Raw genomic sequence first — 14,804 nt, 5'->3', positions numbered from 1 at the left:
AACATATCATTCAATAAGCTAAGTCATATCTGAGACACCTTTAGTGTTTATGCACCAAAAATTGGGTGGGGCTTGTCCAGGAATCAATGTAAATTCTTCAGCTGCCATCTAATCTGTTTTGAAATAAGACTTGAATCCCAAGTTTGAGCTGGGAAGATAACCAAGCCTTTTCAAATAAAAATGAAGCATTGTGAGTCTCAGTGATGATCAGGCAGCCAACAGAAGTCACAGAACACATTGAAATATGTATTTAAAAGCAAATATTACTCTCAAGGTGATAACTTAGAGAGCAGTCTGCAATGCGTAATTGTTAGGGTCAGGTGTGGACCTACAAAAGAAAAGTATCTTGAGCATTTCTTGATACTTAACCCATTCTCCACAGTACTTCACTTCTGCTCACAGAGCAAGGCACAAGTAAAAGTGTTTTCAAGTAACTATTTTAACAGTTCTACCTTCAGATTACAACTGATCTCTCTTAGCCTTTCTTTGATTTTGTCCACATTGGTACAGTCCTAGAAAACCTCTTCCTTTTCTGTATATTCACATATGCTAGGATGCATTATTGTCACTTTTTAAAATAAATTCCATCATAAGCTTGAAATCCTAAAGCTTATCCCTGTGCAAGGGTGTCAAAAAGAATTTCTGGGAAGCACGGCACAGACATTTGGAGGAAATACAGTATAAACAACACAATATGATCTTGTTCCCAGAGATATTATAATTCCAATTCGAATGAAAAAAGTGTGATGCAGCATACAGGAAAAAATATCACAAGGGCAGCTGTCTAATAATATTACAAAATTGTGCTTAGTCATGCGAAAGGGTCTGACTCTGCGATCCCATGGATTGTAGCCTGCCGGTCTCTGTCTATGGGGATTCTTCAGGCAAGAATACTGGAGTGGGTTGCCATGACCTCGTCCATGGGATCTTCTCAACCCAGGGATTGAACCCAAGTCTCCCACATTGCAGGCAGATTCTTTACCATCTGAGCAAGTGGGGAAGCCAAAAAAATTGGTCAAGTAAAAATTAATATTCTGCCCTATAACATGGAATTGCAATATGTGCCTAATAAGATATAACCTCTGTTTTCAAAGAACTTACATTCTAATGAGAATGACTTGTAGCTACAAATTACAAAAAATGTGGTAGAATACATTAAGTATTAAAAAAAACAAATAAAAACAAAAGTGATGGGGAATATAGTGTAAGCAACTCAGAGAATTTTTGAAGATAGTTATAGCTTCTTTAAATCACAACTTCCCTAGCACATAACTGAGAAGACCGACATACATGGCATTAATCGTGTGTGTTTTAGCACAGTAGGTTAATATTTCTTCGTTGGATTGATGAGATGATTAACCAAAACAGCACATACAAATGCCTAGTACTCTGTTGGATATGCAGTTACTATTCCTTTAAAATAGAACTCTTCCATCCGTGCCGAAATTACTGTAATATACGCAAAGACAAGGAGATCTCCATAGACAAGGAGGGGGATTTTTAAACGATGAGTTCAGTGTTTCAAAGAGAAACTGATTATCTTGCAAGAAATTCCACACAGAAACAGCAGTAAGAACAAACATATAGAGTAGAAGAGTTGAATAGTACAAACTGGTCTGAGCAAAAAACACATGAGAAGAAAGGAAACGTTCTTTAAGTAAGCCTGTTGTGGAAAGCCTTGAATAGAATACTAAACCATCTGGATGTGATTCTGTTGATAATGAGAAATCCTTGAAAGTTTAGTCTATGGCATTTCTGAAAGAATACCTCTAAAAAAACAGATTCTTTTGTTAAATATATTAGAAAAATTCTGTATGCACAAAGCCTGTTTAGAAATCTCTAATATACACTAATACAGCAACAACAAAAAGTAAATTCTACTCAACTTTAAGACAGATTTTATAAGCTTACTTACTTAACAAACTCTTTCATTTCTGTTTCCCTGAATGTAGCACCTATTAAAGACCCTTATTGTCACTGAGGTTTCCCAGGTGATTGCTAGTGGTAAAGAACATGCCTGCCAGCGCAGGAGACATAAAAGATCCAAGTTCGATCCCTAGATCAGAAAGATCCCCTGAAGAAGGGAATGGCAACCCACTCTAGTATTCTTGCCTGGAGAATCCCATGGAGAGAGGAACCTGGTGGCTACAGTCCATAGGATCACTAAGAGTCGGACATACTGAAGCGACTTAGCACGCTGTCACTGGAACCTTCTTAGAAAAACGTGGTTTACATTCTGCTTTAAGGAGACAATTCTGGCAGAACTCTCAGTTGCAAGAGGAGATTTCAGATGCTAGGAGTAGTTCACTTGCAAGCTAATATGTGAATGGCTTAGATTGGAGAAATAAAATTGAAAGAAAGGCACGAAGCAGAGGCAACAATCCTTAGCATATGATTGACTATATAAAGAATAAAAAATGGGCAAGACCCATTTGAGACTAAATGTCAAGCTCAGAAGACTGTATGACAGAAAGTATTTGTAATCAAAATTGGAAACTCTAAAGGGAAACCAAGATTTGAAATAAAAGGAGTGATTCTGGAAGTGCTGAGCTTCAGGGCCTGATTTGGAACTGTCTAGCAAGCAGCTGAGGATTTCATTTCATGTCAACCAAAAGTAATTTAAAACCCAGCAGGTGCCAGGTTCAGGACTAATTGTGCAGGGCCAAAAGATGAATAAGACATGTCTCGACTTCTGGGGTCTTAAATTTTCTGGACTCACCCTGGCACTAGAGCAGACCCAGAAAGCTTTCAGACAGAAAACTGGAATATCTCAGATGTGCCCTGAAGTCTGCTTATCCCATCAGATGTCTTGGAGAGAGCCAACTTTCAAAAAAAGGCCATCATCCCTACCCCATACCATGCAGCCTGTCAAAGTACACAGCTTCATCCTTTTGTTGCTACACAAAATTTGGGTCTTCCCATCTGTTTCATCATATAAAACACTGAACTCTTTGCAGCCCACTTTTCATGGCATGTTTGGTATAAGAGAACAGTATTTCATGGAGAATTTCTTGAAGACTTGGGAGTAAATAGGAGTTACCAGAGAAAAGTCAGGGGCATATAAGCAAAAGAATCTATGGTAGTTCACACTCAGTAAATTTCCACATACTTCTGGATATTACAGAGACTTTCAGTTAGGTTGATACTTCAGTTATGAAAATATCTAATAGACAAGTTGAAATAACATGGGACTTCCCTTTGGGGTTGAGGCAGGAAAATACTCCTGCCTTATTTTAAGTTCTCTTCATCTGTCTTGGGTATCCCCCAAGGCTGCATGTAGTGAGTGCTATAGCTTAAATGTGGAGGTTAGTAGCCTGACTTGAGTTTGGACTTTATGCGAGTAACAGGTATGTTTTAATTTGGTTAAACCACGGAGAATTCAGGTTTACTATGTGCTTTGTTTCAGTTTTGGATTTTTTGAGAGTGGGCTACACAGTGGAATTAATACAGAGCCCAAGTGGAGAAAAAAGTTCCATTGAGTTAGGGTTTTCTCCTATTGGACTTCTGTATAAAATTTGCTGGTGAAAAATGCTCAGCAGATGAAAACTTTAGAGATCCAGTGCTCTGCAATGTATCAATGTTATTTTAGAAAGTGAAAGTGAAATCGCTCAGTAGTGTGGGACTCTTTGTGACCCCATGGACTGTAGCCCTCCAAGCTCCACCATCCTTGGGATTTTCCAGGCAAGAATACTGGAGTGGGTTTCCATTCCCTTAATGTTATTTTTGGATAATAATAAATAAATTTATCAGGTTAACATGTTTCTTAAACACAATGTCAGTGGAATTCATCAGAAAATTACACAATTAGGCAATAGTCTATAAGATAATTATTTTTACTGATTTGCTTTTTAATGTTATACATGAACCTTATGGAGCTCATAATTCTATATACGATATGAATATTGTTGATTTTATTGTTTATCATGTCAGACAGAATTTATGAGATCCTATCATAAGTATGCCTCCCAGATCTCAGAATTGGGAAGAACCAGGTTTCTCCACAGAAACAGTTACATTTTTAACAGAAAAATATTGGGGGGAAAATGATAGAAAATGGAAGATGGGACATTATCAATGGGATTCTTTGTTGGCAAATAAAATAAAATAAAATAAAAAAATGTATATAATTAAAGTTTTTCAGGTTTCACATAGAATTGCACAAGTTTATACTAGTAGACATATTGCTTAGACATTGATAAAAAAATTGGGGGTTAGGGTTTAGACTTCTTTAGGTCATTAGACTGGTAAACATGTTTCACTATGGGTTCTATTAGTAAACATTGGATCATTCTTTTCAACAAGAATGTCAAACTATAAAAAGAAAATTAATAAAGTTAGTTGTTAGAGTCACTCAACCAACATGTTTAAGAATCTGAAAATCTTCTCATATGGTGAAGATTCAAATAAGAATTAATTTGGGTGTGAAAAGATTGACTGCATTTTTTGAAAAGGATACATGATGTGTTGGTCTTCCCTGGTGGCTCAGACGGTAAAGAATCTGCCCACAATGCAGGAGACCTGGCTTCGATCCCTGGGTTGGGAGGATCCCCTGGAGGAAGGCATGGCAACCCACTCCAGTATTCTTGCCTGGAGAATCCCATGGACAGAGGAGCCTGGTGGGCTACAGTCCATGGGGGTCACAATGAGTCGGACACGACTGAAGCGACTAAGCACAGCACAACATGAATGTGTTTCATGATAGGGGGCGGAGTTTGTATGGTTCCTGACTTCACATATTTAATGAGCTGCTATGTCTTAGGTGGGAACACATAAAACTGCCCTTTATGTAAGTCAAAAAAGGCTGAATATTGACAACGTCACATGGTCCCACATATTACATTAGGAAATACAGTTATCTCGAATTATTTATTAGGGCACAATTTGGGATAACAGAACTTATAAAAGTTAGATTTTAGGCAAAAATAAGAAACTATATAGAGATTTATTCAAAAATAGAAATACAGGGGTGAAATATCAGGTTCTAAAGGTAAGTTCTCTCAGAGAATTCATGTTAGAATTTCATGTTTTGATTTTGAGATTGACTATGTGATCTTTCTTTATATCTTTTATTTCTACTAATGTAATATTCTATAATTTTTAAAACATTCTGGTAAAGATGTTAGTTTTCTCAAAATACACAGAGGACTGTCTTTATAATCATACAACCTGCTGACTAAGGCCCTGTGCATGTGTTACTGTGATCGTTTTGAAGTTCTTAGAAACTTTTGAACAGGGGAGAATACGTTTTAATTTTTCACTGGACCTTGCAAATGATGTAACCCATCCTAAATACATAGTCATCTTCATGAAGATGAAGATCAACCTTATACATGTACATTAATTCTAGTTTATCAAAAGCCAGTTTATCACTTTTAAGTTACAATTGAGAATTGTCCTTATATAACAAAAAACATTGCTCCAAAGATCATATTGTAGTAACTATTAAATAATGTATGTCAATGTGCATTTGGGAAACTGAAAAATTTCTAAAGGAGCTTTGGTGTTATATGTATCAAGTAACCATAAAATGTTTCCAAAGGTATAAATAGAAATAATAATGGAAGAACGCTTTGAAGAGGCAAAAAATAAATCTATGACAATATACCAATTCCATTTCTTAAAAATCGGCATTCTTGAAACAAAGAATAAATGAACAGCAGGAAAATACACCACTATCGTGGTCCCAGCTTCTAGGCAACCCATTAAAATGAAAACCAGACAGGTAGCAACAGATGTAGCTAGCGTCAAAAAAAGCTAAATGAAATCAAGTGAAAAATTTTCAAATGAGGTAACTGTTCAATGAAAAGGAAAAAGAATAAAAATCACATCTGCTTACATGGTGATGAAACATGAAAGACTCCGCCAAAAGTTTATGCTGAAAATTAAGATATAGGTAAAGCAATCTATGCGCACTCATCCAATAAGGAGAAAAGAATGAACTGGTGGTTCAATGCCAATTTTAATTTTGAAATCCTCAAAAAGGAGAAAACTAAGATTGTGCTTGATAAGATTCTCGGCAGTTAAACAATCCAGCAAAAACTTCAGGAAACAAAAAAAAGTACATTCATTTTAAAAGCAAATGGTATGTTTCTGTTTTTTGAAAGTGCTCAGTCACTTCAGTGGTGTCCAACTCTTTGAGACACCATGGACTGTAGCCCACCATGCTCCTCTGTCCATGGAATTCTCCAGGCAAGAATACTGGAATGGGTTACCATTCCCTCCTCCAGGGATCTTCAAAACCCAGGGATCAAACTCATGTCTCCTGCATTTCTTGCACTGGCAAGGGGATTCTTTACCGCTGAGCCCCTGGGGAAGCCCCATTTTTGAAAGGCATATGCATATTATTTTTTCCTACTTTAGTGACAATTTGACTTGGAATTCTTCAATTTTGGTGAATGCTTCAGAAATGTCAACAAGTAAAATTCACAGTAAATTAATAATAAAATATCAAGTTATCTACCATATCATGATTATTAAAATAATAGCACAAGCAGTCCACTAAAAAAAAGCTCAAGTGATTATGATGTATTAAGGCTGGAAGGGGCTAGACCTAAATAGAAACTGCCGAAGTTTACTCCACTCAAGAGAGATTTCTGAATCCTTCAGAATAGGACTTGGAGGGTAGTTGCGATGGAAATTGAATCCAGGTATTCTCCTCTGGGCTTCACTGTCAAGGAAAGGGATTAAGAAAGGAAAATTTCAAAAATATTTACATTTATGACGCTGGTATTTAAAAGACAGTCTGTGAATTATTGTTATTTTTTTGAAGTCAAAATTGAAGAAATTAGTATATGCCCCTTTAATATCCTGCTAGCTTTCACTATTTTCTCTCTCTTCATGTTTTGCTCCTCAAACTTCAGACATGTTGTGGCTATAAAGTCCCTTGATCTATCTTTTGTTTACTTTTTCATTTTTTTCCAGTAAGGCTACACTTTTAGTGTTCATACAAATTGCAGCTTCTTATCTGAACAGAGAGAAAAACAACAAAAACAAAGCTTCTTATCTGAGCAGAGTGAAAAGTAACAAAAATAAAGGTGAGGTGAAGCATGTGACTTGGATGGCTCCCAAAGAATTTAGATGTGACGGCCACTGAATTGTGAGCATTTGACCCTGAGAGCATCAGAGATTTCTAAGGGAACTTTTTATGGACTAGAATGGGAAGGTATATTATCATCCTGCTTATTTAACTTATATGCAGAGTATATCTTGCAAAAGGGTGAGCTGGATGAAACAGAAGCTGGTATCAAGATTGCAGGGAGAAATATCAACAGTATTTCTGTTGATAGATAACAAAATATCTCAGATATGCAGAGGATACCATTCTAACGGCAGAAAGTGAAGAGGAACTAAAGAGCCTCTTGATGACGGTGAAAGAGGAGAGTGAAAAAGCTGGCTTAAAACTCAACATTCAAAAAACTAAGATTATGGCACCTGGTCCCATCACTTATGATAAATAGATGGGAAAAAGTGGAAACAGTGGCAGATTTTATTTTCTTGGGCTCCAAAATCACTGTGGACAGTGACTACATCCATGAAATTAAGACACTTGCCTCTTGGAAGAAAAGCTATGACAAACTTAGATAGTGTATTAAAAACAGAGGCATTACTTTGCCAACAAAGGTATGTACAGTCAAAGTTATGGTTTTTCCAGTAGTCATGTACAGATATGAGAGTCAGACCATAAAGGAGGCTGAGTGCTGAAGAACTGATGTTTTCAAATTGTGGTGTTGGAGAAGACTCTTAAGAATCCCTTGGACTGCAAGAAGATCAAACCAGTCAATCCTAAAACAAATCAACCCTGAAAATTTATTTGAAGGACTGATGCTGAAGTTGAAGTTCCAATACTTTGGTCACCTAATGTGAAGACCTGACTCATTGGAAAAGACCCTGATGCTGGGAAAGATTGAGGGCAGAAGGAGAAGTGGGGTATGGAGGATGAGGTGGTTACATGGCATCACTGACTCAATGGATATGAGTTTGAGCAAACTCTTGGAGATAGTGAAGACAGGGAAGCCTGGCATGCTACAGTCCGTGTGGTCACAGAGTCGGATACAACTTAGTGACTGAACAACGAAAATGGGAAGGTAACTTGCTGAGAACTGGTTTTACTTAAGTTGTATTGAATCTTTCTTCAATGTATTCTTCCATTCTAATTTCCTTCCAAACTTAAATTCACCAAAAAAATACATATTAAACCATGTATTTGATTCAAAATAACCTATCTTTACTAATGTACAATAAACATTCTTCATCATTAAAATCAATCACTTTGTCTTAAAATTACTATTTTAAACTCCATTTTTCTCTCTAATGTTATTTCATACAAGCAATAATGTTATTTTATACCCATCAAGATCAGCCAAAAAGCTGTAGTTTCAAAAAGGCTTTTACAATTAAAACTTCCTTTCATCTTTTTACCTTTAGTTTTTCATTTACCAACTTCTCTCAATCCACAACCCCTGACCACCAATCTGTTCTCTAGATCTATGAACTTGTTTACTTTTTTTTGTTTTTTGTATTATCTATTATTAATAAGTTTTTTACATTTTTAATTGGAGGATAATTACTTTACAATGTTGTGTTGGTTTCTCCTTACAAAAACGTGAATCAGCTATAAGTATATATATTATCTCCTCCCTCTGGAGCCTCCCTCCCACTACCTCCTCTGTTTTTATTTTTTAATTAATTTTTGATATTGTAACCCTAAGTTACATCTTAGTAAAAGAGAATGGGGTAACAATGTCAGAAATCCCAGGCATATAGGATTTGAAAAATGATTTCTAGAGTCCCCTGGGTGCCTGCTTCCTTCCAGAGGTTGCTTTGCTGATATTGTCAACTTCTGAAACTCTTGCTCTGGCTTCACTTAAAATTCTCCTGACCTGCATTTGTACTACCATGAGGCTCCTTTGTAACTTTGAAATGTGCAGTGTGACCAACAGTTGGCTGCCACAACAAATAAACTTTGAGAATTCTTCACTCTGATCTACCATACTAAAACTTAATGCATGGTTACTTGCTTAATAGAAGGACAGTCTATCAATCTGATCACATTATAAAAACAACTTTTCTTTCTTTACTTCATGAAGTCACATGAAATACTCCATACAAGCCCTTCTGCTTGATCCCCTGGGGGATATCATATAAAATTACAATAGGATAAAAAGTAGGTAGAGTAAAATGTTTATTAAAGTCAATTACAACAACTAGTGTCTCTGAGTGAAACAGGTGTTTAGAGACTAGTTTTGCCAGAGATAGAGTCGGGGAGAAAGTGGCTGACATGCAGTGAGAAGTATTGGGAACAACCAAGGTATTTTGTTGTTCTTTTTCTTGTTAAGACTGTCTGTTTATCAGGTTATGTTTCTTAAACACAGTGGAGTTATCAGTCAATTCAACTTGACAATTCCCTAACAGACAGATGAGAATACACAGATATGTGTGTAGATACATATGAACACACAATCTCACATACAAAATCAGTTGCACAGAGTTCATTTCACTTAAATGGATCTATTTGTTGAGTTTGCTAGGAATATGTGCTAGGAGGAATATTGCTCCAGATACTTCAAGAACATCTCTTGGACATTTCCATACTCCTGTCCATTAAGGTATTTTCTTAAAGGAAAAGAAATAATTATTAGTAAAGTATGCACTTTCCCAAAGACTTCACTTCCATCTTTGCATCGCAGTGATAAATTTCATGGGTTAGGAGGAATAGTCTAAGATGTCTATACTAGTTTCTCTATACTATAAGATTGAGTATCTTGTTTTGTTAAACAAATTTTCAGTATGGAATAGAAGAAACAGAAAATAATGCATTATGTTTGGAAACACTGGTACTCTATTAACATAACCTCAGTATATAAGTCGTACTTTCTAGATTGAAAATGGAACTGAGTCCAACTCTAAAATTATCTGTTTTTCTAAAGATACAAAAATTCTACTACTGTTGGTAATTGCCAAGGCGAACAGGTTGCAATCATTCTAATTACCTATATTTCTGCCTTCTTGCATGTTTTGTAGATAAACGTCATGCGTCAATATCAGAATAGCATATTGTTATTAAATGTTATTGCAGAGTTCTAAATTTTCTATCATTTCTAGAAAAGCAAACTTACTGATAATAAATTGTATTTACAGAGACCTCTTATCAGCTTTAATGAATTAAGAAATCTAGCCTATTAAGACATCAAGAAGTGATTATTTAAATGATTTAATTATAGAACAACATGTTTTTCTACTGATAATTTTACTAATTATGTCTTAATAAACCAATCCTAACAAAATAATTAAAGTCCAAATGTTTAACATGAAAACCCAATCTCATTTTCAGTTCAAATAAGTAGTTCAAACATAATTTATTTACTTGTAATTTACTCTGATTTGTGTAGTTTGTTAAAATAAATCAATATCTGACTTAGACCTAAATTCTATTATCACAAGTAATTTGCTCTCATAATATTACCAACAATCACACAAAACACTAAAAATATTGAGAAATATTTCTCATGTGATGATTTAAGTTATGCCTTTCCTGATCTAATACATTTAAGTATACAGTTTTCAGGTTTGTACAGGAAGAAAGTTCATAAGAATACAATCAAAGGGGAAAATAGGTAGCACCATGAGTATGAAGGAAGAGTTCAAATAGGAGCTTTGTATTGTATTATATCTAGGCAAAGCCTATTCAAACAAGTAATTAGATCATTTGGGGCCAATTGTTCACTCTCACTCCCAGCTCCATCCCTGGTAGAGAGGTTGCTGGTGGAGAGGGTTATAGCTCTCACTTTGGTCTTTGCTGTGCAACTTTGCTTTGGCCAAAGGTTTATCTTAGAGAATCTACTGCAGCCGAAGCCTAGTATGCTTTTGCATAGATGGGTTTGAAGTCCTGTCATAGTATTAACATGCTTTCAGTTCTCTGATCACAGGAGGATGACTAACATGTGCAACAGATCTGGACTTCAAGCACATTCCAGCTCAATCCGATGTAGATCGGCTGAATCGCAGCTAACCGCAGATGCGTGAACAAGAAAAATGCTTACTAATATATTTCTCTACGTTTTACATGGTTTTTAAACCATGTAGAGAATAGTTTGACTGCTTCAAAGGCATCATTGTCCAACATTTCTGTTACTCAATCATCACATCTTTTATGTGCACATCATATTTTAAAAATAAGTTATAACTATATTCTAACTGAAGTGGCACCACAGTACTTTATGAAATATCTTCTCCTTCATTTCATATTCAACCTCAATTGAATGCCTTCTACATTCCTGGAACTGGGATAAATTCTCTGAAGCTAGATCAGAAATCTCACAAAATGAATTTCTTTATCTTTTTTATTATAGCAATGTTTTGCTACAAGTAGATACAGTCTTATTCAATTTTGTATATCCACTACTTAGGAAATCTCCTGATCCATAGTACAGCCTCAACAATATTTGTTGAATGAAGTAAAGAAATATGGTCAGACTCCCTTCCCTTACTTCATCAGCAGCAGACTAGTTCTTAAGTGCGATACACATTCTCATCAACATTCTCATTTAAATCATTTTGTGTACTCCCTGTATCTATTACTGTACCTGGCTCCTAGGGGCTACTAAACCACTTTGTTCAGTGATAAATGAGTCAACAAATGAGTAAAACAGTACAGACATTTTGAAATTGTCATCCAAGACTGGAAGTATCTTATTTGTAATTAAAACGATATTAAAAAGTTAGTATTTGATCATTGGGAACATTCACTTTTCTGTTCCATTTAAATTTTACATGTAGTGATCAATTTAACTATGAACTTCACTCATTCATTCAACAGATATTGAAATTCTTATGTTTGCATGCTCTCTTCTAGACACAATGAGTAAATACAAGTCTGGCCCATAATATAATGGAGATGGTAATCAAAAGGTATCACAAGCGGCATTATACATAAAGGTTTGTTTTAAATGGATAATACTTTGAATATTTTCCCTTATTACAAACTCAAGAAATGAAGTTACATATTGAGATGCAATATATTTTAAAATATCAGAAAAAGAGGTATTTTTAAGATTGGGTTAAAAGATGATGCTATAATGAATTAGCACAGAAACATGAAAAGTTTTCTAATCGTGAGAATGTTTGTAAAATAGACATTGAAAATAAGTTTTATAATAAGGTTATTGTGTCCTTGGATGACATAATAATTTTGCTACTCAATTTTTATCAATGAAAGAACACAGTACACAGTCAAAACATAGATACTTCACAATTAAAACGTGTAAGCAACTCACTTTGATATTATTGAGGTATGTTTCACACTTTTTAAAAAATGGGAAAATATAAAATATAAACTTCGTATGAATTTTAATGCTGCCAAGTCACTTCAGTCGTGTCCGATTCTGTGAGACCCCATAGACGGCAGCCCACCAGGTTCCCCCGTCCCTGGGATTCTCCAGGCAAGAACACTGGAGTGGGTTGCCATTGCCTTCTCCTAAATTTTAATGGGTGCGAATCAAATATTTTAAAATCTTTAAGAATTAGGTCTCATTTCAAGATCTATTATGTGCCTCAAGAACATTTATTTTGTAGAAATTTTAACTACTCTTCTGATAATGTGATTTTTTTCACAAAAATCTTAAGAGGATTTTCTTTAAATTAAAATCAATGTGCACAATAGGAAGTCACTAGGATATAGTAAATTTAGCAACTATCTTGGTTTGTTATACATATCTAAAAAATTCAAATTACTCTTTTGTAATTAAAAGCTGACAAGCTCAATTGCTTTATAAGATAAAAAGAAAAGGAGCATTAAAGGAAGTTAAATTAGATTTTACCATCTGTTTAATGAGTTTCAGGGTTGGCTTGATAATATATTTCCAGACATAAAATTTCAAAATGATCATTTTCAGAAATAGTAAATGATCTGCCTTATATAAAGGTATATAAGTGCCTCTTCAAACTTGTTACTATAAAACTCCTGATTTGTTTTATTTCTAATGAAACCAATTAAGTTTCTACCACATCAATTCTAAACACACAACAGAGGCAGAATTTACATTCATAGGACTTATCACATTTCTTAAGGTTATTATAATTCATATTATAATTTTATCATTTTATCATAGGACTTTTACTTAGCATAGTTTTTAATGAATCTTTATACAGTATTTATTTCACTTCTTCAATATTCCTGTGCCTAAGAAACTTTCCCATTGATTCCCCGTGACCCTTTTCCTCTCATAAGTCAGCCTATTTTCAAGGTGCATTCACTGCTTCAAAACTATCGGGGGCCAGCTGGTTAAGGAGCCTCCCTGATGGCTCAGACGGTAAAGCGTCTGCCTGCAGTGTGGGAGACCCGGGTTCAATCCCTGGGTCAGGAAGATCCCCGGGAGAAGGAAATGGCAACCCACTCCAGTATTCTTGCCTGGAGAATCCCATGGACAGAGGAGCCTGGTAAGCTACAGTCGTCCATGGGGTCTCATAGAGTCAGACACGACTGAGCGACTTCACTTTCACTTTCTGGTTAAGGACCACTTACCTGCAAGATATATACAGATACATTCTGCTCTGCCAAATTACATCTTCAAAATACATTCATAAAATGACATTCAAGTGATTATAGAGTATATTTATTGAGTCTGCAAAGCATTATGGCCCATAAGATGCACGCTGAAAGCTGAACTATGCATGAGCCAAATCGCAAAGGAGTGCTACCAAAGATCATTCAGTTCAGTTCAGTTCAGTCACTCAGTCCTGTCTGACTCTTTGCGACCCCATGAATCGCAGCATGCCAGGCCTCCCTGTCCATCACCAACTCCCAGAGTTCACTCAAACTGATGTCCATCGAGTCGGTGATGCCATCCAGCCATCTCATCCTCTGTCGTGCCCTTCTCCTCCTGCCCCCAATCCCTCCCAGCATCAGACTCATTTCCAATGAGTCAACTCTTCGCATGAGGTGGCCAAAGTATTAGAGTTTCAGCTTTAGCATCAGTCCTTCCAATGAACACCCAGGACTGGTCTCCTTTAGAATGGCCTGGTTGGAACTCCTTGCAGTCCAAGGGACTCTCAAGAGTCTTCTCCAACACCACAGTTCAAAAGCATCAATTCTTCGGCGCTCAGCCTTCTTCACAGTCCAACTCTCACATCCATACATGACCACTGGTAAAACCACAGTCTTGACTAGATGGATCTTTGTTGGCAAAGTAATGTCTCTGCTTTTGAATATGCTATCTAGGTTGGTCATAACTTTCCTTCCAAGGAGTAAGCGTCTTTTAATTTCATGGCTGCCATCACCATCTGCAGTGATTTTGGAGCCCCCAAAAATAAAGTCTGACACTGTTTCCTCTGTTTCCCCATTTATTTCCCATGAAGTGATGGGACCAGATGCCATGATCATTAGGTGGGTTCATTTTGCATACCAGATTTTGGGGGTATTGGGAGTCAAGTTGTGACATTTGCCAGGAAAGGACAGCACATGACCCAGAAAACTGTGAATAACAAGAAGAGCAAAGCTGGGGTGTTTGATTGGGAAGCTTTATGAATGACTATAACCCCAGGTAACCAAAATTCAATGAGTGGTAAAACTATGAACCTGAATTAATATCCAGAAAAAAGCTAGAGGAGAAGTTTCTCAGCAATACTTAATCGGAGCAAATATACTGGCGAATTTCAAACTTAAAAATTAGTCAAGTTTGGTAGATATGTTTCAAAACACTAAAATCAGTGAATAGGAAGACAAATTTTAAGATCAGAAATAATTAGTGGACTAACCAAGATATTTTGGGTACAGAAAATGGGTACAGAGAAAAAGAGGTCACTGTGGA

The 14,804-nt window shown here is 36.0% G+C and overlaps 1 protein-coding gene across 7 annotated transcripts in view; it reads right to left on the bottom strand.

The window, feature by feature from the left end:
• The window catches only part of GPC5 (glypican 5), a 1,583,243-nt gene that overhangs the window by 1,014,853 nt on the left and 553,586 nt on the right, over positions 1–14,804 (bottom strand). Inside the window, exon 7 of one of the 7 annotated variants that reach the window (XM_086330182.1) lies at positions 5,941–6,667. The exons of the other annotated variants lie outside the window; for them this stretch is intronic. Within the exon in view, the coding sequence (XP_086186308.1) occupies positions 6,665–6,667 (3 nt within the window). The 3' untranslated portion in view covers positions 5,941–6,664. Of the gene's footprint in view, positions 1–5,940; positions 6,668–14,804 lie in introns of those variants that run through there. 7 annotated transcript variants of the gene reach the window in all.

The sequence above is a fragment of the Bos grunniens genome, chromosome 12 (genome assembly GCF_055505025.1).
Source record: "Bos grunniens cultivar Pamir isolate PY7600 chromosome 12, Bosgru_T2T1.0, whole genome shotgun sequence".
Classification (NCBI taxonomy): Eukaryota; Metazoa; Chordata; class Mammalia; order Artiodactyla; family Bovidae; genus Bos; species Bos grunniens.
The sequence above is the reverse complement of the archived record's forward strand: the minus strand, read 5'-3'. Positions and strand labels throughout refer to the sequence as shown.